The 25,283-nt window shown below is 47.3% G+C and overlaps 1 protein-coding gene across 4 annotated transcripts; it reads right to left on the bottom strand.

The window, feature by feature from the left end:
• Positions 1 to 1,030: 1,030 nt before the first annotated feature.
• Positions 1,031 to 22,717, bottom strand: HIPK1 (homeodomain interacting protein kinase 1). Of its 4 annotated transcripts, none has more exons than XM_061471985.1 (16): positions 22,547 to 22,717; positions 20,296 to 21,373; positions 15,078 to 15,201; positions 12,767 to 12,886; positions 11,988 to 12,074; positions 11,229 to 11,413; positions 10,817 to 10,979; positions 10,231 to 10,453; positions 9,281 to 9,402; positions 7,782 to 7,916; positions 5,092 to 5,234; positions 4,738 to 4,920; positions 3,331 to 3,546; positions 2,797 to 3,035; positions 2,296 to 2,432; positions 1,031 to 1,598 (listed from the first exon to the last, which is right to left on the bottom strand). In XM_061471985.1, the coding sequence occupies exons 2-16, from the start codon at positions 21,369 to 21,371 to the stop codon at positions 1,113 to 1,115; spliced, it is 3,639 nt and encodes a 1,212-aa protein (XP_061327969.1). In that variant the 5' UTR covers positions 21,372 to 21,373; positions 22,547 to 22,717; the 3' UTR covers positions 1,031 to 1,112. The 4 variants fall into 4 exon arrangements, with proteins under 4 accessions (XP_061327969.1, XP_061327970.1, XP_061327971.1 ...); XM_061471986.1 differs by having other exon boundaries at positions 5,092 to 5,231; XM_061471987.1 differs by lacking the exon at positions 7,782 to 7,916.
• Between the last annotated feature and the right edge of the window lie 2,566 nt (positions 22,718 to 25,283).

Genomic DNA, 25,283 nt, shown 5'->3' with positions numbered 1-25,283 from the left:
GTGTTTTTTTGCAATTCCTACATGCATGTACTGTATACAAGTCTTATTAAGAGTGCTTTAAAGTAGCTGTTGACATATCCAGGAGTATAAAAAGCTGTACACATCAATACAGTGATGTTTCGGTGCATGTCAAATTCAACTCCCTCCTCAACGCATCACGCGAGGCTTAAGAAAAACAGAACAAAGCAAAGCCCTGTGCTTCTGTGAAGGAATCCAGCTCCAGTCTAGGGCCAGCATCTCCTAAGTTAAGAGAAACCCAAGTTTAGAGCCGTGCTGCGCTGTTCGGTCTCGGCTGAAGATGGCAGCATCCCGACAAAGCTGCTGCGTTCTGTTACACAGTGAGAGCTTGCATACAGGTTGAGAAACAGAATCGTGTGATGAAGGCAATGAGAATGCAGCCGGGTTTATGGAGACACCTTAATCGTCAAGAACACAAAAGGGGTTTCAGAGTTTACATGGACTCCTGAATATGTAACATCGCTACAGGAGGCAGCTGCCTTGACCGGTCCTTAAACAAAGCAGAGCGGTAAACAAAACACATTGACAGGAACACGGAAATGGCTTTTGCAGAACCAAGGATGGTGTGAGAGACAGCGTGAATGAGAGAACAAACGTTAAAACGGCGACGCTTGGCTTTCAAACTGCTCCGGCACATCAACGTGCGCGGCAGTCTGAGTGCAACGATGGGTTTGTGTTAAGCTGCTAAGATATAACCTGTTAAAAATCGTCCTCAGGGTCTGTCTGCCGGGACATGGATGTTCTCTGCCCTTCGGAGTCGCGCAACACAACAACTTTATGTAAATGGGACCACGAAGCTTTTAAAAGCATCTATTAAAATAAAAGTAAATAAAAGCTTAAAAGCTGCGTGTTAGTGTTAGCAATACTGAATTAGGGTTGGTAACACTAACCAAGTCCGCTAACGCTAACGGTCTGGTGACAAAGCATGCTGTTCAGTCAGGGACTGAACTCGCTAGAGCTGGGTTTTGAACAACACACACGCAAACCAAAGAAGGAACAAAACACGGAGAAACGAGAAATAAAAAGCCAGACAGCCATTACCAGGTTCATCAAAATTTCTTCTGCAACACCCCCAGCCCATTGCTTCTGGGGAACTACAAGTATGAGTACTGGTTGATCTTCGTTGGGCTCAGCGGATATCCAGTGTAAATAGTAGATCCTCTGGAAGCACCAATATAGGACTGGGGAGCAAATTGGGGTTGGTACTGGGCAGGTGGAACATTTGCAGACGTCAGCAGGCTCGGACCAACGCTCACAGGGACCTGGTGGACAAGCGTGCTGGGATGGGCAGCGTATGTGGTGTGCCGTGAGGAGCCCTGAGGAGAGAAGAGGTGGGCAATGGAGGTGGTGGAACCCAGGGTTGCAGCAGTGGTTGGAGCATAAGTGTACATATGTGGCTGGCTGGACAGATGTGCACTTGCTGTTGCTGCTGCAAGGTGGGGATGCACTGGGCTGCTGTGCTGGAACGCATAGGGAGCCTGAGAAATAGTCGATGCAAGGGGTGCCACATAAGCTTGCTGCCTACGTGGGACAGCATTTCCACTTCTCTCCTGGGAGGCCAGCACTGTTGTTTGCTGGTTCTGTAAGGAGAAGGAAAAATAAGGTTAGTGGCTCAGAAGGTGAGCATGGAAGGGTCAGCCAGAGCCTTCTGATCAACACCTCTGATCTAGCTGCAAGACTGATGCTTCTGAGGATCCCCCCTTCCCAGCTCTGCAAACCCCTCAGATTTGAGAAGGGTTACTGCAGCTTCTCCAAGACAAAGGTTACACTTCTCCTCTACAACGGGATCAAACTGCCATATCTGGGGTACAGCACAACACAGCTGTACAAGCACAGGCAGGTTCTAAGACTGACCCAGCCCTTGAGCTCCTCACACATCCCTTCTTCGGCACCTCAGCGTGAGTGCAGTCATTTTAGTGCAAAGCCCATCTTGCTCCCATACCATAACACTTCCTCTCTTCTAAATGGCTACTGCAGTTTGACTCAAAAGATCAAGAGGAGTGACACAAACTGAACTGAAACTAATCTCAAAGTTTCAAGGGAAGTCAGGTGCTAGTTGTTAGTTTGAGACACAAGGTCCAGCCTTAATAAAAGAATTCTTTGCCTTGAGAAACTTCACCTATACCCCCTAAAGACTTTACCTTGCACACCTACAAGACAGCATCAGCTTCAGGGAACTGTTCCCCTCAGTTCTTTGAAGCTGATTCTCCCTGCCATACAGCACAGTGTTTCTAAAGCATCATGTTCAAAGGTCAGCAGAAGTCACACGGTGCTTACCTGGCTGAGATTGAGAGGCTGCACACCGTTTGTTACCACGCGATGTGAGCGGTACCCAGTAGGTGTTATACAGCATCCTGATGATTGCCCGCTCATGGAGGCCACTGGCTTGGTCTTACTGGTACTGCTCAGGATGCCTGAAAGATTACAAAAGCTTAGTCCATTCTTCCCTCTTAAGTGCTGTGCCCTGTCTAACCAGCTTAGGCAACCAAAGAACATAATGGGACTATCCTCGTAACAAAGCCTTTCCTTCAATTATGATTTAAAAATCTGACCATACAAGAAATAAGCAGGAATATTTACATGTCTTTCTAAATGTGAAAAGCCAAACATATGTAAAAGGGAAATCTATCAATGAAACTGAAAACAGACCAAGGCTTGCACTCTCAGAACAGCAGCTGTGAAACCTAAAGCTGCTGAAGACCCAACGCAGATAGTCTAAAACTTCAAGGACAAAGGTGGCAGGGATAATGCAGCAGCTGAGCCATGGCAAAAACCTACCTGACACTTGGGTAGCTACGACGCAGTCACTGAGCTGTGTCTTCAGTGGTGGCACAATGATATTCCGAGAGCTGGAGCTGTCAGCTGCCTCTCTAGTGGGTAGCTCCAGGGCACCGCCTGTGCTCTCCAGAGAGGCAAGTGTGTCTATGGCATAAGGGCTGTTCAGGGAGGAGTCAGAATCAGGGGAGTCATTAACAGTAACGTAGCTGATGACATTGGACCTCTGCTTCATGCTCAAACTGCAGGAAAGAAAACAAAAACCAGTCAAATAAAAAACAGATGGGAAATATTCTAGCTTTTCCCACAAGATACAGGAAATCTCCCTCTGGGATGTCATACCCTCCCTCCTTGTCAGCTGGAATTCTGATTAACTAGAGACCCAAAGAGCACAGCAAACATGACACAGACTTCTCTGTCTCAGGCAGTGCTTCTTAGCCTGGAGCCAGGGCTTTGCATGGAGTGTTTTCCACAATCCTTGATGCCTGGGTTCAGACCAGGACAAATCAGTACTGGCTGCTTAAAGAGACTTCCTACCTGGCAGGTTTGTACTTGCTGTCCTCTTCTTCATCAGTGTCACTGCGAATGGTGATGACACTGACAGGCGGGCTTGGAGTGTCTGGGATCACGATGGGCTGGTGCTGCTCTGGCACTAGGATGAGCACATTGGAAGAGGAGGAGGTGGAGCGCAGAGGACTGCTGCCAATGAGCGAGTAAACCTGGGAGGGCACAGTCTCTACGGTTGAGCTGGGCCTGAAGGAAAACCAGAGCAACATTCAGCTACATGTGGGCAGGCTGGGACAAACCAGCACTGAGAACAGGCAGGCTCCGGCAGGCTGGAGCACACATACAAGAAGAAACATCTTGAAAAGCACAAAGAGAACCTTAGTACACTCATACAGGAGAGTTGGTCCAACTCCAGGGACCAACACAGTGATGCTCTGAAGAGCATCATCCAAACACTGCCAGAAACCTGCCACCCCTTGTTCAACAGATGCCAACTGTATCACTTGTATTGCTATGGCACCAACACACCCCCAGTGTGTAAGAAACTCCCCTTTGATCAGTACAGTAAAGCACTTGGTCAACTACGTTCCTTGCACTCTCACGGAAGTTGGTACCATTTATATCACTGATTACAGTACAGACACTTTTTCCACCACATCTTTAAAAGCAACTATAGCACATTAAAAGTTATACGATTAGAGGATGCCTTTGTGATCAGAAGATCAGTTTTTCACATCACAAAGGCAACCTCCACTGTCCTGGGTTCAGATGTAACAGTTATGTTTCTCCTTCCTAGTATGGGGTGCACTGCTGTGCTCTGGCTTTACTCTGAGCACAATGCTGGTAACACACCAATGGTTTAGCTGTTGCTCAGTACCACCTACCCTGATCAACGACTCTGCGATCTCTCATGCTCTGCCAGTGAGGGGCACAAGAAGCTGGGAGGGAGAGACAGGACCCCTGACCCTAACTAGCCAGAGGGGTATTCCATATCTCATATGATATCCATATCATATCCATATGCCCAGCATAGAAAACTGGGGGGAGTGACCTGGAAGGCCCAGATCACTTGCTCGGGTTGGGTCGGGTATCAGTCAGTGGGTGGTGAGCAATTGTATTGGGCATCACTTGGGTTATTGGTTTTATTTTCTTTCCTTCCATTTTATATTCTCTCCCCTTATTATTTCCCTTAGCATCATTATTGTTAGTGGTGGCGGTAGCAGTTTGTATTATACTTTAGTTACTGGACTGTTCTTATCTCAGCCCATGGGATTTGCATTCTTTTCATCCTCCTCCCCATCCATGCCAGGAGCTGGGGGGGAAAAAAGGAGGAGGAGTGAGCAAGTACCTGTATGGCTCTGAGTTACCAGCTGGGCTTAAACCACGACATCCACAAATACACCCACATCTTTCTAGGACTGGAAAAGGAAGCCTTACTTGGCCGCGCTTGGTGCTGGCTGCTTGTTCTTCTTTGCTGGAGCATTGCTGCTCTGCTGCTGCCTAACAACATGAGTAACTCCAACGCTCAGAGGCTGTGCTGTGGCTAATGTCACATGGTTGGTCAGTAGCGATGGCTGCTGCATGAGAGTGCTGTACTGATTTCCATGGGAATGCGCATTCCTGGAGTGGGAAAAAAAACAAGAACAACCCCAGATTCCATGACTACACTGCAGGAAGAGCAAGCTGCACCGAGCCCCTGCACGACTCGGAAGGGAAGGGAGGAATTCTGTGCTATCCCAGGACACCACGTATTCCCGTTTGGCACAGAATTGAACCCTGTGCGTTCCCTACCTCCAGTCAGCCAACTGCTGGCTGCCGCTGATGGTCTCCGGAATCACGGCCGCTGGCTGAACGGAGTTGTGCAAAGCAACCCCTGGGAGCTGCTGCCAGGTGGAAGGAAGCAGAATCTGCTGGGTTCCCCCAGGCCAGGCCTGCTGCAAGACAACAAAGAAGACACACGGGTTCACTAGACTTCAGCTCCGACTGGGAGGAAGAGATGTGTTCCAAGCAATAAACACACTCGTGTAGATTGTTCGCTTGCAGAGACAATGGCACGACACTTGCGCTCTCTCAAAAGGTCTCAGTACAGCAAGAGACCAAGAAAACCAGAGCAAGCAGCTTCCCCTAATGCTTTGCTAAGCTTTTGTATCACAGATGTCACCTGGGGAAAAGCGGGTTAACATTGGGCAGAATACTGCACAATGCAGCCATATGTTGTACTGTCAGATGCAGCGCGAGGACTCGGGCCTTCTGCATGTGAGTTTACACGTGCTGCTCTGCAGAAGGATTCCAAAATACGAAACCAATTTGGTCCTTTCTTGGTTTTCTGCCTTAGAGGGCTCACACTGAGAGAGCTGAGGCAGTGGTGGTACCTGGGAATGCACCCCGCTTCAACCGAAGTATTTAATCGAAAGGGATGTATGTGGAAGATGCTGTTGATTCATCAATATTATCAATGTTCCAGTCCAAATTGACAAAAAGCAGTTTTTTTTCAGGGGGGGAAACGACACCAAACCCAAAACCCCAAGTAAATTTGGCAGTTCTATGATTTGGAAGCTCTACGGCTCTCTGTCTTGCAGTTTCCGCTGCAAACCCATAAACCTGCTGCTTTAAATGAAGTACTTCTGCAAGTAACAGATCCACTTACTACAAATACCAGTTCCAAACAAGAAGCCTTCAAAGCAGAGAGCTGCTAAAACCTCTGCCAATGTAAGCGGAATAATAATAATAACAATAATAACCACATTAAAAATAAAGAGAAATATGTTAAAGTCACACCATGCGTCTTTCCAAAAGCCAACACCTGCACAAGACAAAGCAGAGAGTTTAATACAGCAAGATATAAATTCCCAATGAGAGGCAGAAATCGGGCCTTCCAAGCGACGAACTGCTTTGACAGAGGAAGGACAAAAATACGCAAAGCTTAGCAAATGGCTAATGCAAACTCAGGGGAAGCAGCGAGGGAGAAGGGTCGGAAGCACTAAAGGTGAGCAAAATCACGCCAAAGGCTCCCAGAATCCAAACAGAAATAGGAAAGTCCTCCAGAGAAACTCAGAATCCAGGCTCATAGTCTGGAGAGAGCTGGCTCTGATCTCCACTGCTGTACAGGGGAGTTGAATGCCAAGTCCACTGCACACACACACGGGAGAATAGAATTTGCCTGTTGAATCAGAGGCCCAAATACGCTGTTGATAACATCACTAACAAGTCACTTGTGTCCCAAGCTCTGCTACGGTCACCCCTTGCTGTTTACAGAGCCCAGACTGCAGCCTTTTCAGCAGTCAAAATTCACAAGGAGGAAAAGAGAGCCAGCCCTGGGTCTGTTCAGCTCAGAGCTGTGACCCGGGAGAATGCCACTCTCCTGCCTTCCCATCCTCAGCAACAGGGAGCAGTTAAGTTGGTTCACAAGAACTCAAACGAGTGGGTTTTCATTTCAATGCAGGTATGACTCAAGCAAATCCCACTTCAGCAGATGTCTCCCTCTTGGAAGAAAATGACACTCAAACTACTACTGAAAGCCACAAAAAACAACATGGGTCACATAATGGAATGTGCTTTGAAAGACATGTGAGGATACCAGCACTTAAGTGCACTGCAATGTTTTCATAAGCTTCACTTATCTGATTCTGGAGTTTGACAATGACTTCTTTGTGGCACTTGCAAAGTTGTTCTGATGCAGGTGCCAAATGAATACAGAAGAGGACAATTTTGGATACACACACTTCTTAAAGATGTGTTTCTTCTCTTTCCCCCAACCTTTTAAGAAATTGTTCCAAATAGCCTAAAAGCTTGCTGTGCCACTTTGGATACTAGAGCTCACCTTTAATTTCAACCAAGAAATACATATGAACTGAAAGCATCTGTGGAGAATAGTATCTTTATCTGGATGAAGCAAGCTACCTGCGATTGGCTATAAATAACAAAAGGCCAGAAAATTACTGTCAATGTTCAACAGAAGCTCAGAGAAATGGACTGCTGAAGCAATACATTAAAGAATTTGCTGTCATTATAGAGTTTTTAGCCTGTGCTTAATGACCTGAAACGTTTCTACATGCAAAGCAGCTTTACAGATCTTGAAAACAAAATAAGTAGCTAACTTGCCAAGTAGTTCAAATTCTGGCCATCCAGGTACCTGTAGCAGAGTCAAGCTAAAGGCTGATTCCTTTGTATTCAACAATCAAAAGACAAAGATAGGAGAGTAAGCGAAGAACAAGAACAATTGTAACTCTTCTACAGTATAGCTTAGAAGAGCTTTATAATGCTAAGCTAGCAAAAGCAATTGTCAATGGATCTGGATTCTTTACAGAGCCACACTAAACGTCAGAGTCAGACAGTGCTTCAGCAATGTTGGGGAGGAAAACAACAAGACATTAAGATGTAGCAAGAACACAGCCACAAGATGGCACATGCTTCCATGCCCTCTGCAAGTCGAAGTTAAAACAAAAACTCAGTTAGTGAACACAATCAAGGGAGGCAATTACCAGTACTGCAGCCGTCTGTTCTACTAGCGCTGGCCGGCCGGCTGCGCAGTTCAGAGTAAAGGGGACCGCATACTGCGGCGTGATGGTGGCTACTTGAGGATGAAGAGTTGCTACCATTAGTGGTGTACAGCTTCCCTGCAATGTAGATCAGGCAGTGAGTGAAACACACGTACTGAGGCAGGATTAAGCGGGTTCAGCAATAGGGCCAGAGAAGGTTTCACCTCACTGGCATTCTATGGGGCTTGAGCAGGCTCCAGAATTAATGGATGCAGTGGAACCAACACCCAGACTCTCTGGGCATGTTTCCTCTAAGCACTTACATGTCCCTGGGGGGGGAACACAAGGAACAGGGAATTTGGGAACAGGATTTCTCCGATGACACAGTTAAAAAGTAAAGATAGTGTTCAGCTATTAACATTTTGCTGGGTCCCAGAGAGCAAGTTACACTCTGTGCACTGCACTAGCCATAACACAAACCGCACCCCTGGCAGGACACATTTACTATCATCCCTCCAAATTCACAATTCACATACAGTACTTGTGGGAAAATATAAGCTAAGGAATTTAACAGAAGGCACAACAGGTCTTTTGCATCATGAAAGAGCAAAGTTATCTGCAATGAAACTACCAAGACACATATTAGTATATCAAATGTCTAATTAAAACTAGATTCTTAGCATTCAATTTGCAGGCTCAGGAAAAGCAGGGTTTGGATTCAGATGGGCCTCCTTCAAGTGTATTCTGCTTTTTGGGTACCATTACCTGTATTATTACGCTAAACAAACCAGAGATCACAGAATGACACCAAAATCATTTGGACTGAACAATCTAAAACTTACTCCTCTGCAAGTAGGTCAGTAAGCACAATACACTGCCTGGAGAGTAAAACTAATGAAGTCTGTGTTAATGTCAGCAGGAGCTAAACCTATGCAGATAAATAAAACGTGCACTTCAATATAAAGGCAATTACAATTTGTCACTGAATAAAACCTGGGACTCACTGGGCACTCCCTATATATTAAAGCAGTACTTTTGGCATATAAAATTGCTTTAATTTACAACACATCACTGATGTGAAAACAGCATTTTCTTGTAATTATTTGTGCATTTTCCTATCCCATATTGTTTAAACTGTAAACAGAAACAGGTATGAAACAGCTACACGAAGTCACATTAACAATGAGGAGGAGCCAAAAATCATTTTGCTGATTTGAAGATGACATTTGAACAGCAGCCTGTTTTCAGCTGCTGAAAACTCCACACTTATTCTCATTATTAAATCAAGCTCCTAAAATAGATTCTATAAAATAAATTTGACTTTCAATATTTCAGGAAAAAAACCACCAAAACGCTGTCTTAGAATTGACCTACACTTAACCTGTTGGAGTGTTCTGAGGACCCCCTGCATTCATCCCAGCACCAAGGGAGCAGCCAGGTTCTCCTGGATGGTGGGAGGAATTGCAGTGAACTTTATGGGGTTTGGTTGGTTGGGTTTTTACCTGTGTGAGAACACCAGACTGGATCTGCAGTGGCTGTGCTGCAGGTGCTTGCGGTACAATTGGGACAGCATTCTCCATCCTTACTGGGAAGCCAGAATGCTTTGTAGTTGCCTGAAGTCCAGCTGTGGAGGACAAGAACACATCAGTGCTGAGCAGCTTTATTATTTCTTTTTAGTTTCTTTCCAAAATCAAATCCCTACCAGACAAGGGTGGAAGACAGGGTCAGAGGAAGAGAAGGAAAAGCCATTCCCTTTGACAAAAGCATACTAATAAAAGCCCAGCTGAAGTAAATACCTCTACAGTCCCAGTATGCCAATGCACAAGTATGGACAACCAGTCCTCAAAAGCTTGGCTCTAGCCATATCCATAGTCTTGCCTTCAGGAACACAGATACCTAATGCTATGTTCCTTGAGACCAAGTTCAAACCTTACACTATCAGTGATCAGTTCTCATGTCCTATAAACCCCTCCATAATAACACAATGCAGATCTAAGCATAAATACAGAACTTTCAGGACTCGGCTAGGCTTTGCTAACCTCACTTATCTGCAACCTGCAACAATGTGTTGCTAGCAAACTACACCACTGCACGGGTGCTTGTGAACTGAGATTCAACAGGAGATATTCACTCCTGACACACAACGCTTTCCTATATTCACATAGCTCTGGCTCCTCTCTTCACTGCTTTCTGTGGAATGCTGCTGTGTTCAGTTTGGGGGGAAAAACTGGTTCAGCGACCAGATGAAGACTGCAGCCTAGGCAGGCAAGATACTGTCACCTGCTCAAGCATGACCTGGAAGAGAACTGAATTGTCTACACACGCCTGACCTGATTCTGCACTTACATTTGAGGCATTCACAGGGCAGTCTGCTGTACTTTATCCATCCAGTACAAATTAAACCTTCCAATTCCTACTTAACAGTCTCACACAAAGGGTTTTTTCCACTTACTTTGAAAAGCAGGGGGACAAACAATGAACGTTTGCTGGAATGGGTCAGTCTGCGTGCAGATCTGGGTGGTTCCAGGTTGCAGGGAAACACTCTGTTGTGCTACTCCTGCAACTGGTGCTGCAGATGATGGATACAGAGCAGACTGATAGTTGAGCAGTGACACATCCGAGTTTGCCAGGGAAAGAGTAGCAGCTGCAGTAGAGTTGGAAGCCAATACGCTGGCCTAGGAATAAAAAAAGGAAAAGAAAACATTGGATTCATCATTTCTACTTGTTATAAAACAAACAACAGGAACCATCACTACTGCATCATGAACCAAGCACCAGGAAAAGGATTCAGGTAAAAGGCACAAGACAACATAGGGGAAAAAACATGAATTGCACCAACTTTACTTACACTGCTGAACTGACAGGCAAATGGGATCAAATGGAAGAAACAGACTGCCTTGGCCTGAGGTTTGGAAAACTAAAATTCAAGACTACAAATTCTAGACACCAATTTAGTGTTTTGCAGGATTTGGCCTGAAAGCATGGAATTAGACTATGCCGTTTCTTTGATTAGTATAAAATGGCTCAAAGATCCATACCTGGTTGTGGACTGTATTGAGCTGGTTGTTAAAGCTCATTGTGAGATTTGTGCTTGTATTAGGAGCAACATGAGTTGTGAATGGGCTCTTAATCTGGTTCACTGTATCGTACATATTAACTCTTCTCTTGCAGATCTCCATATTCTGGAAGCAGGATTTCACACTGAAACAGAATGATAGGAGGACAGTATTAGATATGTAAAAACAGGCCAAGAGAGACACGAGACATTCCCAGCCTAATGCATGTGCCTTTAGGTTTAGTTTCTGGGGGTAACAAAGAATGTCCTAAACCACAAAAAGGAATCTTATGAACATTCCACTCCTTATCCATGCCAGTGCTTTTTTCAGATCAGCCAGAAACTGCAGAAAACAGCACTGACAGAAAGCAGAAAAGAAATCTAAGGGAACTTACTGATTACTGTGTGGGAAATCCAGGAGATGGGCCATTGTAACAAAATTATGGTTCAAAGTCTTCAGTGGAGTAATTCTCTTATCTGCATCAATTGTCAACATTTTCTTCAACAAATCAATGTATTCCCTTCGGTCAGCCTTCTCTGCCAACATGTCAGTTCCTTCTAAGTCTGTAGACATATTCACCTTGAAAATAAGATGAGAGCAGGTCACACCAACATCAAATTAACTGCTACCCAAGGATTTGGTAACTTCACATCACACTAATATTTATGAAGCATTTCTATCTCTTAGCCAGCATATCAGTTTTAGGTAGCACAGCTCTACCAACCAACCTTTCTCTTGCTCATCCTATAAAAGGAGTCAAACTTAATGCATGGAATTCTCATCTTAATGTGAAGTTGGTCTGTTCAATAGATAGCAACCAGGACTCCTTCTCCACTGCCTGGCAATATGCCCCTCTTTCTATGGGCAGGGCTGTAAGGGGCTAGTGAATCAGAATGACAAGATTCTGCATTCTCTGCACAGATGTAATTGCTACAAAAGCAACCGAAAACTGAGACCAACACATTTAAGATTCAAGGCCTCGTGTCTTTAATACAGTGACTTCTGATGCAAACTGGCACCACGGCAAACCTGCATTGGTGTTCTCAACAGCAGCTGGAACAGGACAGCTCCGGCACAGAAGACTCATTTTTAGATCCCAATGATGTATGCAATTGATATGACAGTATCTGTGTGCTACAAGACCTCCACCTACCTGCGCCATATCATCCAAACAGTTGAATATATATTTCCGAGCTTCTTTTGATTTTATTGCTGTCTCCAACTCATGTTCTTCCGGGGTCTATAAAAGAAAGCATTTGTTAATATAAACTGAAACACTGCGTATCGATGAAGAGAAAGCTGCAAGTAAAGAGCAAAGCCAGGGGACCTTTTGCCTGCATTAAGATAAATCACGTGCCAGGAGGCCAAACCAAACCAGCCCTGGGTTCTCATTTCCTCATCTGGAAAGATCATTCACTGCAAAGCTGACAGTGCAGTAGCCAGAAGAACTGAAGATTTCTGACTTAGGAAGAGAAGAAGCTATAAGTATTTTAAACCCTCTTCCTTTTGCTGCTCAGCTTTCAAGGCAAACCAAGCATATATCTGATTTTTCTCCTGCCCTCTGCCAGTACACAAATAGATTTCTGTTAAAGTAAGACCACCATGAAAAACTCTGTATTTTACTCTCTGTATTGTTAGGAGATGACAACAAGATGACATACTTCACCAAGAATGAGCAGGCCATAATAAGTAACCATTATCTCAATTACTTTAACACCCACTCTTTGCTGGTACTATCATGCACAGCTGCTATTGTTAGACCAGTACCAGGTCTGTAGTCTCTAAAATGAAACACCCAGATCAGCTGTACTGGAACAGCGTTTCAAATCCAATCTCCACTCAGACTGATTTCATGGCACACTAAACCTTGGTGTGAATTGAAATCAAGTCCTCGACGAACAGACCAGAATCAGCGATGCGAAGCACACAAACCTTTAGCCTCCACAGTGGGTATCCCAAATTCGGATCTCTGTTAAAGAACCTGCTTGTTTTCGTTCCTGCACTGAGAAGATACTCCGCTGGCAAGCCTTGAGTCTGTGAAATATAACGGATCTAGGAAAGAAGATTGCAAGAATGAGGACTCCCCATAGAAAGAACTTGGACCCAACAGAGCAACCATCAGCTGGATTTGTTCACAGCAAACACGGAATTACCTGTAAAGAAAGAATACCCAAGAAACCGAAACTACAAAATCAAAGGGACTATCTCAAGCCTTTATAGGGACACTTAACTTTTTGAATCGTATTATATGCAGAAATTTTAGGTTTTGAATACATCTTTCTTATTTTTTGCCCGAGTATATGCGAGCTGTAAGCTTTAGACTTTACAAGACTCCAAGCTTTGGAGACCTGGAGAAAATAACACCAATAGGCTTTTGCATCAGCAATGTAAAAAGCACACATTTTGAGAGAAAATACCACAGCAGTTATCATGTACGTGTATATAATTAAAGGCATAAGTATCCAAGCAACATTGCTGTGACTGGCTACAGAGAGCCTAGGCACACGATTCCAGGATAATGTCAGGGTAAAGCTCTCACTGTCCAAGCCAAGACCAAACCTTCAGCGCAATCAGATTCTTCTGGCCTCAAAACCATTTAGTAGAGCTGATACGTAGCCAAAAAATGGCTCAGAGCTCTGGAAAATGCCCCTGAGTATTTGTGACAGCATCAATAAGACCCCGGTAAAGAGTTTCCAAAGACAAAGGTATGCCCAAAAGGAAAGAAAATAGCCATTATGAAAAAGCATAATAATCAGCTTTCTGAAACATTCCAAATGTTGCCCAATTTCTCATGGTATTTGCTTTCCAAGATGTCACTTTTCTCACTGAACATTGCCTTTGTCACAACTATCCACTCAAAGGAGTCTATTTAAAAGTCTAAGGGACCCCCCCCCCAATAACCATCAGTTACAGGTCCTTTAGCACGTCTCATTTCTTCTTTGCAAATCTGCTATTCCACTGCATCAAAACCAGCTGAAAATCACAGGGCACTTAACTCACGGTTATGACTAGTGAGCCACATGAATTCATGGACTCATTTTCTGCCAGTGTTGATCTGAAGCATCTGCAGGTGACTACCTTTTATACAGCTCAGCTAAGAGGTTTGTTAGTTTTGGAATATATAACTCTTCAGCTGTGCAAAGTGTGTTTAAAATAGGGATTGTGAATCCCAGCCCAGCCCATGGATGGGTTTCATTCCATTCCTGGAGAAGTCCATTCACAACTTCTGCCTGAACTTCCACTTGCCCCTGCAGAACCTCATGGAAGCAAATCACCCTCAGTTTTCAAGGGCAATTCAAGTCATCAAAAGCAAGGACATGAAGTCACACCTCAGCCTGCCTCAAAGGACTGCAAAATCCTGGCTATTAAGCAATGGAAAAAGCACCTCCTCCCCACCCACCTCCATGACTAGATAAGCTTCTCAGAATTACACACAACTCTGTGTGCAAGGAAACCACCATGCCCTACCTCAGGTTTTTTCTAACTCATTCTGCTTATTAAGGTACCACTGTGTTTCCTTTGGAAATCTGCAGTGCTGGGAAGACAGAACCCAAGTTCTCAACCTTACTAAGTTCTAATGTGTTTTATCACAACTATACCAAGCACTTTAATAAGACACCACCATAAAAACCAGAGTGGAAAACTTACCCTCCAAAAACTTGTCATATAGGCTTCGTTGCCCTTTTAAAGGCAACTGACTAGCCCAGGTAATAATGCTATGTACCCATGGAAAGACCTAATTAGTTAAAGATGCCCTTTCAGACTCTTGCCCTTTTATTTCAGAGACAGCTTGGAGCTCACACTTAGCATTAAAGATGAGGTCTGCTGTAGGTATTAACAGAACAGGAATGATTGGCTTGCTCTGTCTCCACATGGAAAAACTGCCCTCATGGTGAAATTACAGAGGGTGTTTCAAGCCAGGGTACACACACCTCACTTCTGCTTGGGACTGGAAGGGATTTCAACAGCTTTTGGGTTTGGAAGCCAGGGGGTTAAGTATAAATTCACTCTATGTATCGGATAACGACATGCAACTCAAGTCAAACCACACAGAACTCTTTGGTTCTCTGTAAGACAGAACCAGACAAAGGGAGTATCACAGAGGGAAAATGAACTTAAGATGTCAGACAACAGCGATGTGTACCAGATGAAATTTGATGTAGGACACATTGGCTTCAGAGGGTCCAAAGACAGATCACTGTAGTTCCGTTTGAACATCCCCACCTCTGCCATGTGCTCTCACCTGATCATACTCAGATGCTCCTGGATACAGAGGCCAGCCCAGAAACAGCTCAGCTATCACACAGCCCAGCGACCACATGTCAATAGCTTCACAGAATGGCAAACCCAGTATGATCTCAGGAGCTCTGTTGAAAAGAAAGAAAAAGCAAAGTCCTTGACTCTGAAAGCAGGCAGTTCTTTCCCCTGGATAACACCCCTCCTTTTCTCCCCCGAGCACAAGTGAATCCCTGTGAAACCAAGCGATTTCACTTTAAAGCAGATGTCTTCCTCCAGTGGCCTAACAGATCCCAACCTTTTTAGGACTTAGTGGCACAGCTGGGTTCGCTTTATTGCCGTGGTGCCCTGCAGCTCCTAGGTAGCCTCTACACAACAGTGCTATGAAGTTACAGCACACAACCTGGCCTAAGAGCATTGACAACAAAAGCTCTGGCAAAAGAATGACTTTTCCCAGAGGAAGGTCTCCAGATCCCAGCTGCAGGAGGCTGCCTGCTTCCACCTGGAAAAGAACAGCATCTGCAGAGCAAGTCACCTCACTTCAGAGAGCTGCTCTTGTTTCTAGCAGCAGGTTTCCACCCAGGGTTTGTTTGGAGTTTCCACTTTAAAATGGATGGAGAGCAACACAGCTGGAGGTTGCGATGGCTTCGCAAGGTTGTATTACAGGTTTGTGTGCACTGAACCACGCCTAATGCAAAACTTACCTGCCTGGCCTAGCCTTTAGGAGAAGGGGATGGAAAAAACTAAACTCCAAGCAGGGTTTGCTCCTGCAACAGGCTGGGATTTCAGGGAGATTTTTGTCTGGCACTGACTCATAAAACAAAAGGATGCTTTAGTACAACTCTTCACCTACACACAAGCTCAAACAAACCAATGCCATCCTGCCAGGCTAAATGCTGGTCATACATTTGCATAGAGCATCAAACCCAAGTGCTACAAAACCCCCTGTGTGAGCTGGTGTGGGAATTTACTCTGGAAAGTACAGGAAACACGAAACCCTTGATCTTCTTCATGCATCACCAGTACAAGCGCAAAGGAAGAGAGACGAGTCCTGTTTTCTGGTCATGACTCAGGGAGCATCCCCCAGTTTGTGGGGCATTCCTTGTGTACAGCGTGGATGTTTCTGGGTTTGAAACAGAAATTTCTTACAAAATAAAACCCACAAATTTCTGTGTTTTTAACAGAAATAAAGGCTCTGGAACCAGTTCTGCTCTTTCTACAGAGTTGTAAAGAACAGGGCTTGCACAATGCACAGGTGTCAGCAGATCCTACACTCACCTTCCTCAACTGTTCCACCTGAGCGTAGCTCTGTTTGTACATGGCAAGAAGTGACTCTCCAATTACTCACGCTGTGTCGTGGTGACACAAATACAGCTTTTGTTTTAGGAGACTACACCATTACCATTAGCAACAGCACAAACACACAGCTGCCCCTGAGAAAGCACAAGATCTAGCAAGAAAAGATGGTTGAACCAGCTGTTTGCTGCAGTGAGCCCATAGCTCTTCCCTATCATTCACCTTTAAAGAAAGGAGGCTCTATTATGACTGAGCCCCCCAAAACAGAGCCATGATGCACCCTTAGTAATAACAGATAATCTAAGTGAAGACTCGCTCTCCCTGTCATTGATCTGTTCCCACCCTGTCTATCCCCGACAGCAGCCAGCTTTGCAATGGTTTCACTTACATGAAAACAGAAAATGATTATGCAAATATGGTAATTATTTGACATCTGAGTGCTGAATGTCCTGCTAAATAGCTGTATTTCAAAGAACTGTGCAGGAATAGATCCAACATCCTCTAGGCTGACACACGCAAACACGAGGAAACCAGTTCTGTAGTACTTTATTCTTCACAAGCACAGCAAGTACAACACAGTCACTCACACATTAGTCTATCAGTCACCATCAAACTGTATCGATCCTCTTGTTTATCCTGCTAACGTAGGAATTCCCAATCCAGGCAGGATAAAAACCTGCTGTATAAGGAACATTGCATGTGTAAGCTTTCTTGGTTTGGACTGGCAAGCAGAGCATGCTTAAAGCTCCACAAGTCCATTAAAAGAATCCCACCGAAAATTCCAATGGAAAGAAAGATGAGTGGCACCAAAGGCTGGATGTGACATTTGTTAGTGTTTAACTACATGCTGGAACTTCGGTATTCTGGAACCTCATTACTGAAAGGATAGCAAGCTGAACTCTGTGCATTTTATTCCCTGAAACTAAGTAAGTTCTCAAGAGCCACCTGATTTAATTTTGATTGCAGGACAGAGCTGATAAATCAGACTCTCCCTCATCTCCTTTTACACCACTGTAATTAGTGGCCTTATGTAGGCTGAGCAGGACAACTGGCAGAGGTCACTTTCATAGCTGGTCTGTCAGAGATTAAAGTGATTTTACTATCTTAAGCTCTTGGAAATAGAAATGAGCAACAGTCCTTCTTCACATACACGCTTGCCAAACTCTTGACTTCCAAAGCTGGCAAATGTGCTCAGGCAGTCCCTGAAGAGAGAGGATTCCCAGCAGTAATGGAAAAATCAGAGACCTAAACATTTCAGAACACACCATGTTGACAGCTGGGTCTCCAGCCCTCCACCTTGTGAAGGATGATAGCAAGATGAAGCTTGCACAACTGCAACTAGGAAGCCATGATCACCACTGATCACCATGACTGGGACAGAAGTGGGTCATGCAGCCCAAAGGAGAGTTAAGGAAGGGATACTGGTGCACCCTGCACTCCCTCAGCACCCAGTGCCACCTTCTCATGGCCCAGATTGTTCAGTCCTTCAGCTTAGCAGCTTCAATTTGTAGGTGCCTCTACAGGAATCAGGAGGTAGGGATGTGAGCAGGACTCATACGATGCTGCACTTATACCGTGGGACACCAGTAACCCTCCCTCTCTGGACAGCAGGGAGATCAGTCTTCCCAGGGATTGTTTTAATGCAAGCTGTCTGCTTCCTTCTCTTGTTTATCCTCCCCAGGGAGAACAAAAGCGTCCATACTGTTCTCACCTGACGTAGGAAGCACATACTCTCAGGTCAGGAATTACTCCTAGTAGATCTTGGGACTGCCACAGAAACTGCTCACTGCATAAAACACGACTGTCAGAAGTCCATGCCTGGCTTTGGACTTCATAGGCACTTCTGCTCTCACTTTAAGTCATGCTCCATCCCAACTGAGTGATGCTCGTGGAGGCCAAGGCAGGCTGACAACCGCCAGCAGCACAGTCGGAGCGTGCAGTGAGCAGGGCTGTTGGACAAAATGCCCTCCAGCAGCACTGGGCATAGTTAATAAAGGAAGGTTTTTTCCTTCAGGGTGCATATATCAGAAAACTCACCTTAGAGTGCCCGAGCTTGGCTGGTTTAGAGGTTGCTACAGGAGTCAGAGGTTACATAAACGCCAGCAACAGGTATTAAAACCAAGAAAGCGAACACAGAAGATGATGGTTATTCTTAAGAGCTGACAGAGAACCAAACAGCCCACACTGTTTTGTTAAACTGGAAAAAACCATCCAACTGGGAACTCCTGTGAACACCAATTTACTGCGAACACGATTAAGAAATCCAGTTCTCCCACCATAAGCTGGTTTGTACACCGTCTCCATCAGTTCCTAGATTATGGATTTTAGTAATCACCACCATTAAGGTAATTACATATCACTAAATATTAGATTTCTACATCACAGCATTCTTGCCTTCAGTCAAGCAGACAGCCTTAAACACCAGCTACTCTCTGCTTATTTGCCTTTCTGGCAGCGTCAGTCACCCTGCATCAGGGAGGTGGAAGTGGCTGGGAGTTCAGTGCTGCACACAAAAATGAAGCAGACAGCTTCCCTCCCAGCAAACCCTTTCAGATACTTATCATCCCTTGCTGCTTTTGCCTCAGCCAAATCTGGGTTTAGCGATACGGAAACTGGAAAGCACTATATGCCTCCCCAAACTGCTCTGCTCACATGTGCTGCAAGTCAGATAGAGCTGATTCTTGATCAGTGGTTGCCTCTCCTAAAGCAACAACAGAACTGGTAATGCATTTTAGATAGCGAGCATTTTAACAGAGCTACAGCACACAGAGGACAACTGCATTACAGAAATTAACAATCAGAAGTTTAGAATAGGGAAAATTGGTGCCAATGGGTGAAGATCGTGAGGAATGGATGAAAAGCCTGCAACAAGTGAAAGAAAAAGCACAGGTACTCAGTGTAAGAGGGAGTAAATAAAAAACCAACCTCAAAACAAAGGGGAGCAAGAATACAAGGAGTATGAGGAATGAACAGACCAAGCCTACAAGCTTTAAACTGAAGCTCAGAGGATGTGGGAAAGACATCAAACAGGGCAGAGACACGGCGTGGGGTGGAGTGTCTCAAGTCCTCTGTCTCGTCTCAGCTGGAAGGACTAGATACTGGTTAAGTTCTGTGTCAAGTGAGCTCGCATTCCACCAAAAGCCACCCTAACACAGCAGACTTTTCACGTCCCTCTGATGCCACAAGTTCTTTCTGCATCCATTTACTGAAGTTCACTGCTACCAGGATTGAAATACACACTGTTAACAGAACCATGCTGCACAGTTTCTGAGTTTTGACATTTTTGCCCATAGGTTTTAATTCTTAGGAGTTGGGTAGAAGCCATTCCTGCATTTGCCTAGGGGAAGCAGAGATGTAGCTCATGAGGGTTTTAAAAGAGCTACAGGTCTCATGAAAGCATGACTTACCCAGGGTTGACACAGGAAGTCATGTGCTCACAAAGTGGCTTCAGATAAAGATGGAACCAATAAAAAAAAGGCAGGACAAAAAGACAGGAATCCTTTCGACTTTTCTCCCTTCTAAATGACCACTGTCAATGGACTCGTTTCAGATCACGGCAAGCTATCAAAAATTCACTACTTAGTAGCCACATACTGCTTCCCCAGGTTGCTACTAGACACATCACCACAAGCTAGCAACAGGGTAAAACTTACTGCACTAATACAGGGGAAAAGGGAGGTACTGGACTGCATGATGGCACACTCACAAAGCAGAAGTTCTATTTATTTACATACAAATGGGGGGGGAACGGACAGGAACCATGCAGAACATTGGAGAGCCTGATCATTTCCTCCTCCCCCCTTAAGTAGGATTAGACCTAATGGCAGAAGAATTACCTATGTGCAAAAACAAACCCCTAGCACACCATCAGGAGCAGCTTTTCCTCTGCTCACACAGCATATGAAAGCGAGCACTGTGTCAATACTCACCTGTAATAACGTGACTGCAAGTAAGTGGAGCACACTGCTTTAGACACATGGCTGGCTGAACCGAAGTCGATCACCTTCACTCTGTAGGGCTGGCGTGCAGGATCCACCAACATGATGTTTTCTGGTTTCAGGTCAGCATGTATCAGACCCAAGCTCTTCAGCTTCATCAAGGCAGTAGCCACTTGCTGCAGAATTGGCCGGATGTATTTCAAGGGCAATGGACTGAATTTGTTTTGCTTTAAGAAATCATATAAGTTCTGTTCCAGCATCTCAAATACAAGGCATGTATGATTCTTGTGTTGAAAGCACTCGTAGGAGCGAACAAAGTTGTATTCATCAGCATTCTCACTGCTCAAGCGAGAGAGGATGCTCACCTCTATCTGGCCCTGCCTAGCGTAAGAAGGATGGTTCTTCAGGATTTTGATGGCTACAATCTCCTTTGTGCTACGCTTCCAGCATTTTGCCACCTGCCCAAACGTCCCTCGGCCCAGGAATTCCAAGACCTCATAGCTGTTGGTCATAGAGCACAGGATCTCATGCTGGACCAGCTGGTAATCACCTTCACCACTGGAACTGCTGCTTTTAGTGGTTACCGTGGTGGTTGTGGCCGCAGCACCCACCGCAGGTCTGTTTTGCAGCATGAGAGGTGGATGTTCCTCAATTATCTGCACACTACCGTTGCTGTCGACCTCTTCACTTTTCCTTTTTAATCCACATTTTTGGTATGGTTCCAGTAAAGAAAGGTTGCTCCTACGTGTTAGGGTTTGGCTGTTCTGGAAGGACGCTGTTGCACTGCTGCCTGTGCTGTCAGCTGCTGTCACTGCAACGTGCTCAACTGAAGGAGCAGGGAGCAGGAGGTTCTGATCGTAAGCAGGGATGCTGAAGTTGGCTACCTGATGAGAGGAGCTTGCTTGCCCTTGAGCTGCTGGGAGGTTTTTGCTGTGGGTATAATATGTGTCACTACTGCTCTGTCCTGAAACATCCCAGACAGAGAGCTCCACTTTCAGTTTCTTGGCACTGCAGAAGGCACTCGAGGATACTGACGGAGAGGAGAACACCTGCAGCTGTGAGGCCATACCTGAAAAGGGAGAGGAGAACTCATTAGGACTGCTCAATGGCAGCAGGCTGTGACAGAATGAGATCCTCCATCTGCACAAGAAACAGAACTAGGAGTGTTTTTCTAAGTGCCGTATGGTACCTACCACCTAAGAAGGTGGCCTTTCGAACTGCTGATCCTAAGGGCATCCACAGAGCAAGGTCTGCAGTGGAATTACAGCATTTTACCTCACTGCTTACATCATAAGAAGCAGGCAGCCCTTTATCTAGCCTTCTGAAGGCTAAAGAAACCCTGACATGAAATAGGACAACAGTGCTGATGAACGGAAGCAGGAAGACACCAAATAAAGTTCCTCCCCCGCTTCTATTTCCCTACAAGTGTACAAATAAACCCGAACCGAACCGAACGTACTGATGTTGACCGCGGTGGTGTACGGCGCCCCATGGGGACCGCGCACTCCGTGCAAGACGAACGACATGGAACGCCACGACTTGCGGGCGAACACGAGGAGCGCGCTGCCAACCGCCTCGTTCAAGCCGGTGGCCAGATCCCGCAGCCAGCGGGCGAGAAACCGCCGCCGTGGGGGGCTCTCGGTGCCCCGCAGCCAGCGGGCGAGAAACCGCCGCCGAGGGGGGCCCTCGGTGCCCCGCAGCCAGCGGGAGAGGACCCGCGGCCGAAGGAGGCCACCGGTGCCCTGCCAGGAGCGTGTGAGAAGCGGCCGTCGAGGCGGGTCCTCGGTGCTCTGCAACCAGCGGGCGAGAAACCGCCGTCGGGGAGGGCCCTCCAAGTCCCGCTGCCAGCGGGTGAGAAACTGCCGCCGAGGGGGGCCCTCCGTGTCCTGCCGTGATGGGGCGAGACGGGGCGGTGCGGACGGGCTCCCCATGCTCCGCAACCAGCGGCTGAGAAACCGCCGTCGGGGGGGACCCTGCAAGCCCCGCAGCCAAGGTGCAAGCAACAGCCTCGGACGGTGGGGCGCCCAGCCCCGCCACAGAAGCCGCCGGCAGGGCGGCCCCTCCATGGCCGGCCACCGGCGAGCGAAAAACCGCAGCCGCAGAGGCCTCCCCGAGCCCTCGGAGCGGAGGAAGCAGCGCCGGCCGCGTCCTGCTCGGGGCCGGAGTCCGTTGTCAGGGGTCACTACGGCCCCCACCCACTCCACCCACCCCACCCACCCCCGCCGCGCGCCGTGGAACTCACCGCCGGTTGGACGTTCTCAGCCGCGCGCCGGACCTGCCTGCGGGACACGCGGGGGTGCGGAGCCCCGCAACGGGTGCGTCATAGCCCCCGCCGCGGCCGCCGGCCCGGCCCGCTCGGCCCGCGCACGCCGGGGGGAGCCCCCAGGCCGCTGCTTCGCCGCCGCCAGGCTCCGCCGCGCTCCCCCCTACCCCGGGCGCCGCGCTCCCCCCTACCCCGGGCTCCCCCCCCCCCCCTTCTCGGCCTCCGCCGCCGCCGCCACGGGCCCGAGCGCTCCCGCCGCGCCGCCCCGGGACCCCCGCGCCAGACTGAGCCAGCCGAGCCCCGAGCCGGCCAGGCGGCCCAAGCCCCACCACGTGACCCCGCTCCTCCCCTGCGACGCCTGCGCGGCGGAAAGTGGGGGGGGCCGCGCCGGCGCCGCCGAAGCGGAAGCGGCGGGGCTGAGGCCGGGGTGGGTCCCGTTGAACCGGGCTTGGTCCCGGGGAACCCGGCTTGGAGCTGGCGGCACTCGGGGCTGCGGGGAGGCGGCTCCGTGGGGGCCGGTGTGCGTTAAGCGAGCACGGAAGAGGCAGCGTGTGGCCCGGAGCTCAGCGGGAGATCCGTGGCTGGGCTGAGGGCTCCGGGGGGTTCAGTGTGGAGAATTGAAGGCTCAGGGGGGACCTGGTCGCTCCCTACAACTGCCTGAGAGGAGGATGGAGCCAGGAGGGGCTGGGCTCTGCTCCCAAGGAACAAGGGATGGGACAAGAGGAAACGGCCTCAAGCTGCCCCAGGGCAGGTTTAGATGGAGCTGAGGAGCTATTCCTGCCCCAGAGGGTGCTCAGGCATTGGAACAGGCTGCCCAGGGCAGGGCTGCAGTCACCGTCCCTGCCCCAGTGCCATGGGTTAGTGGTGGTTTTGGCAGTGCTGGGGTAAAGATTGGACTTGATCATCTTAAAGGGCTTTTCCAGCCCAGCTGATTCTATGATCGTGGTGGTCACGCACTTCTCCAGCAAGTTACATCAGTGCCACCCGCTCAGGACCTCCTGCTCTTGGGGGATTAATTCGGCCTCTCCCATGGTCAGCATTACAGAGACATTCCTCAGTTTTCTTAAAAACACTTTAAAAATCATGTTTATTATAAATACACCAAAATCTCAGCAGCTTTCACAGCCTCGTGTTCACTTACAGGAACAGCAGCAGCACAAGCATAAACTCACACCTTGTATGAGCACAGAGAGTGGAGGGCAGTTGTCAAGTCTCCAGATGATCAGCAGAACACACAAAAAGCACATGCAATCAGAACAATAAAAATCTAAATACTCTGATCTCACAATCCACTGTCTGCTATGGTGAGATTGTTGTAGGCAGAGGTGGGAATGAAGAGGCACAAGGGAAAGATGTGTCCCAAGGCATTTAACAGCATGACTTCCCTGAGGATGTGATGGATCTCAGTCACAAGAAGCGCTGTGTTCTGGCACTGAGCAGAGAGCACATTGATCAGAGGTGGTCCCACATTCATCTTTACAACTACCAAGTAACATCTGCTACACATAAAAACCTAAGAACAGAAGTATTGACTATTCTACTGAGCTTTCCAAAACACAGAAGGAAATTGGTCCCCCGAGACTCCTGAAAGCAGCCTGAGCACCACGAAAGCACCCATGGTCCTGGGGGCCCTCTACAGTATCAGATCCCCTAGAGAGGGAGAAAGTTTAGGGAGGAAGGGTTAAGATTTTCTGCTTTGCAGAAACTCCAGTGCAACTTTTCTCCATGAGAGAATGCTGAGCAGCAATAACTGCAGCCAGGACTCAGGGTGCCAAGCAACACTGCAAGGGATGGTGAGACAACAAGCTGCCAGCAGCAAAGTGTGAGCAGGCCAGTATTGCTCTTCTGTGTAAAATCCTAATAAAGGAGTACGTGTGTGTGTGCATTTAAGAGTCAAGAAATAACATGTTCCATTTCTTCCTCCAGTAAAGCACCATTTGTACTGTCTGCTCACCCCTCTTACTATCTGCTAAAGGAAGATTTTAGGCCCGCATGGGGAATGCGTTTCTCTGGCTGCCTTTTCTCCAGGCTTAGAGTGAACACTAAGGCTGAAGAAGGATGGGACACCCTTCATAGTTTTCCACTGTTTCAGAGAAGCTAGAGCAAACTGAACTGTTCCAGGGTATAGTGACTGGACTTTCATAGGCAGCTGTGTGGCAGGAGCTCAGCAGGCAGCCCTGCTCCCAGAGCCATGAGCCTGCCCTGCCTTCCTGACACTCCAGCATTTGATCACAGCTTGTTAACACAGTGCTGAAAACTTGCCAAAAGGAGCTCAGCTCGTCCCTAGCTCTTCTGGAGGCTCTGGGAGGCCCTGGGTGGGTTGTTTCATCCCACTGGGGCTTGGTTCCCAACTGTGGAACAGAGATAAGCCACTCCAGCATGCTCTGTGTGTATAGATTTGGGAGGGCTTTGGTCTCATCACCATGTTTTTCTTTCTCCTGCTAGGATAACTGTAAGTTTCCAAGCATGTGGCCCTTCGATACCCCACAGTCAAGCTAATATTTGGCTACAGCTTCTCATTGTCAGTGTTGTGAGCAAAACACACCTGTGGCAGCGGCATTGACAGAGCCATGTGCACCCAGAAACAGCATGTTCAGACCTTGGTGTACATGATACTCCAGCTCCCAGCTGCACTAACACTCCCCCTGTAGGCTAGGCTGGTGGTAGAAACAGAGGGAAACTGGAGGCAAGCATGAGCAGAACAAAGCCTCTAAGA

The sequence above is a fragment of the Pezoporus flaviventris genome, unplaced genomic scaffold (genome assembly GCF_033815535.1).
Source record: "Pezoporus flaviventris isolate CSIRO_AGI_PZ_B2104156 unplaced genomic scaffold, CSIRO_AGI_Pfla_v1 ptg000069l, whole genome shotgun sequence".
NCBI lineage: Eukaryota > Metazoa > Chordata > Aves > Psittaciformes > Psittacidae > Pezoporus > Pezoporus flaviventris.
The sequence above is the reverse complement of the archived record's forward strand: the minus strand, read 5'-3'. Positions and strand labels throughout refer to the sequence as shown.

Bases quoted from the DNA above. Each gene is read 5' to 3' on its own strand.
- HIPK1 (XM_061471985.1), bottom strand. From the start codon at position 21,371: ATGGCCTCACAGCTGCAGGTGTTCTCCTCTCCGTCAGTATCCTCGAGT. The intron at 3,036-3,330 runs GTAGGAAGTCTC...TCTTTCCTGCAG, and splicing joins AGCAAGTACAAACCTGCCAG to TTTGAGCATGAAGCAGAGGT. The intron at 2,433-2,796 runs GTAGGTTTTTGC...GTAATCTTTCAG, and splicing joins CGTAGCTACCCAAGTGTCAG to GCATCCTGAGCAGTACCAGT.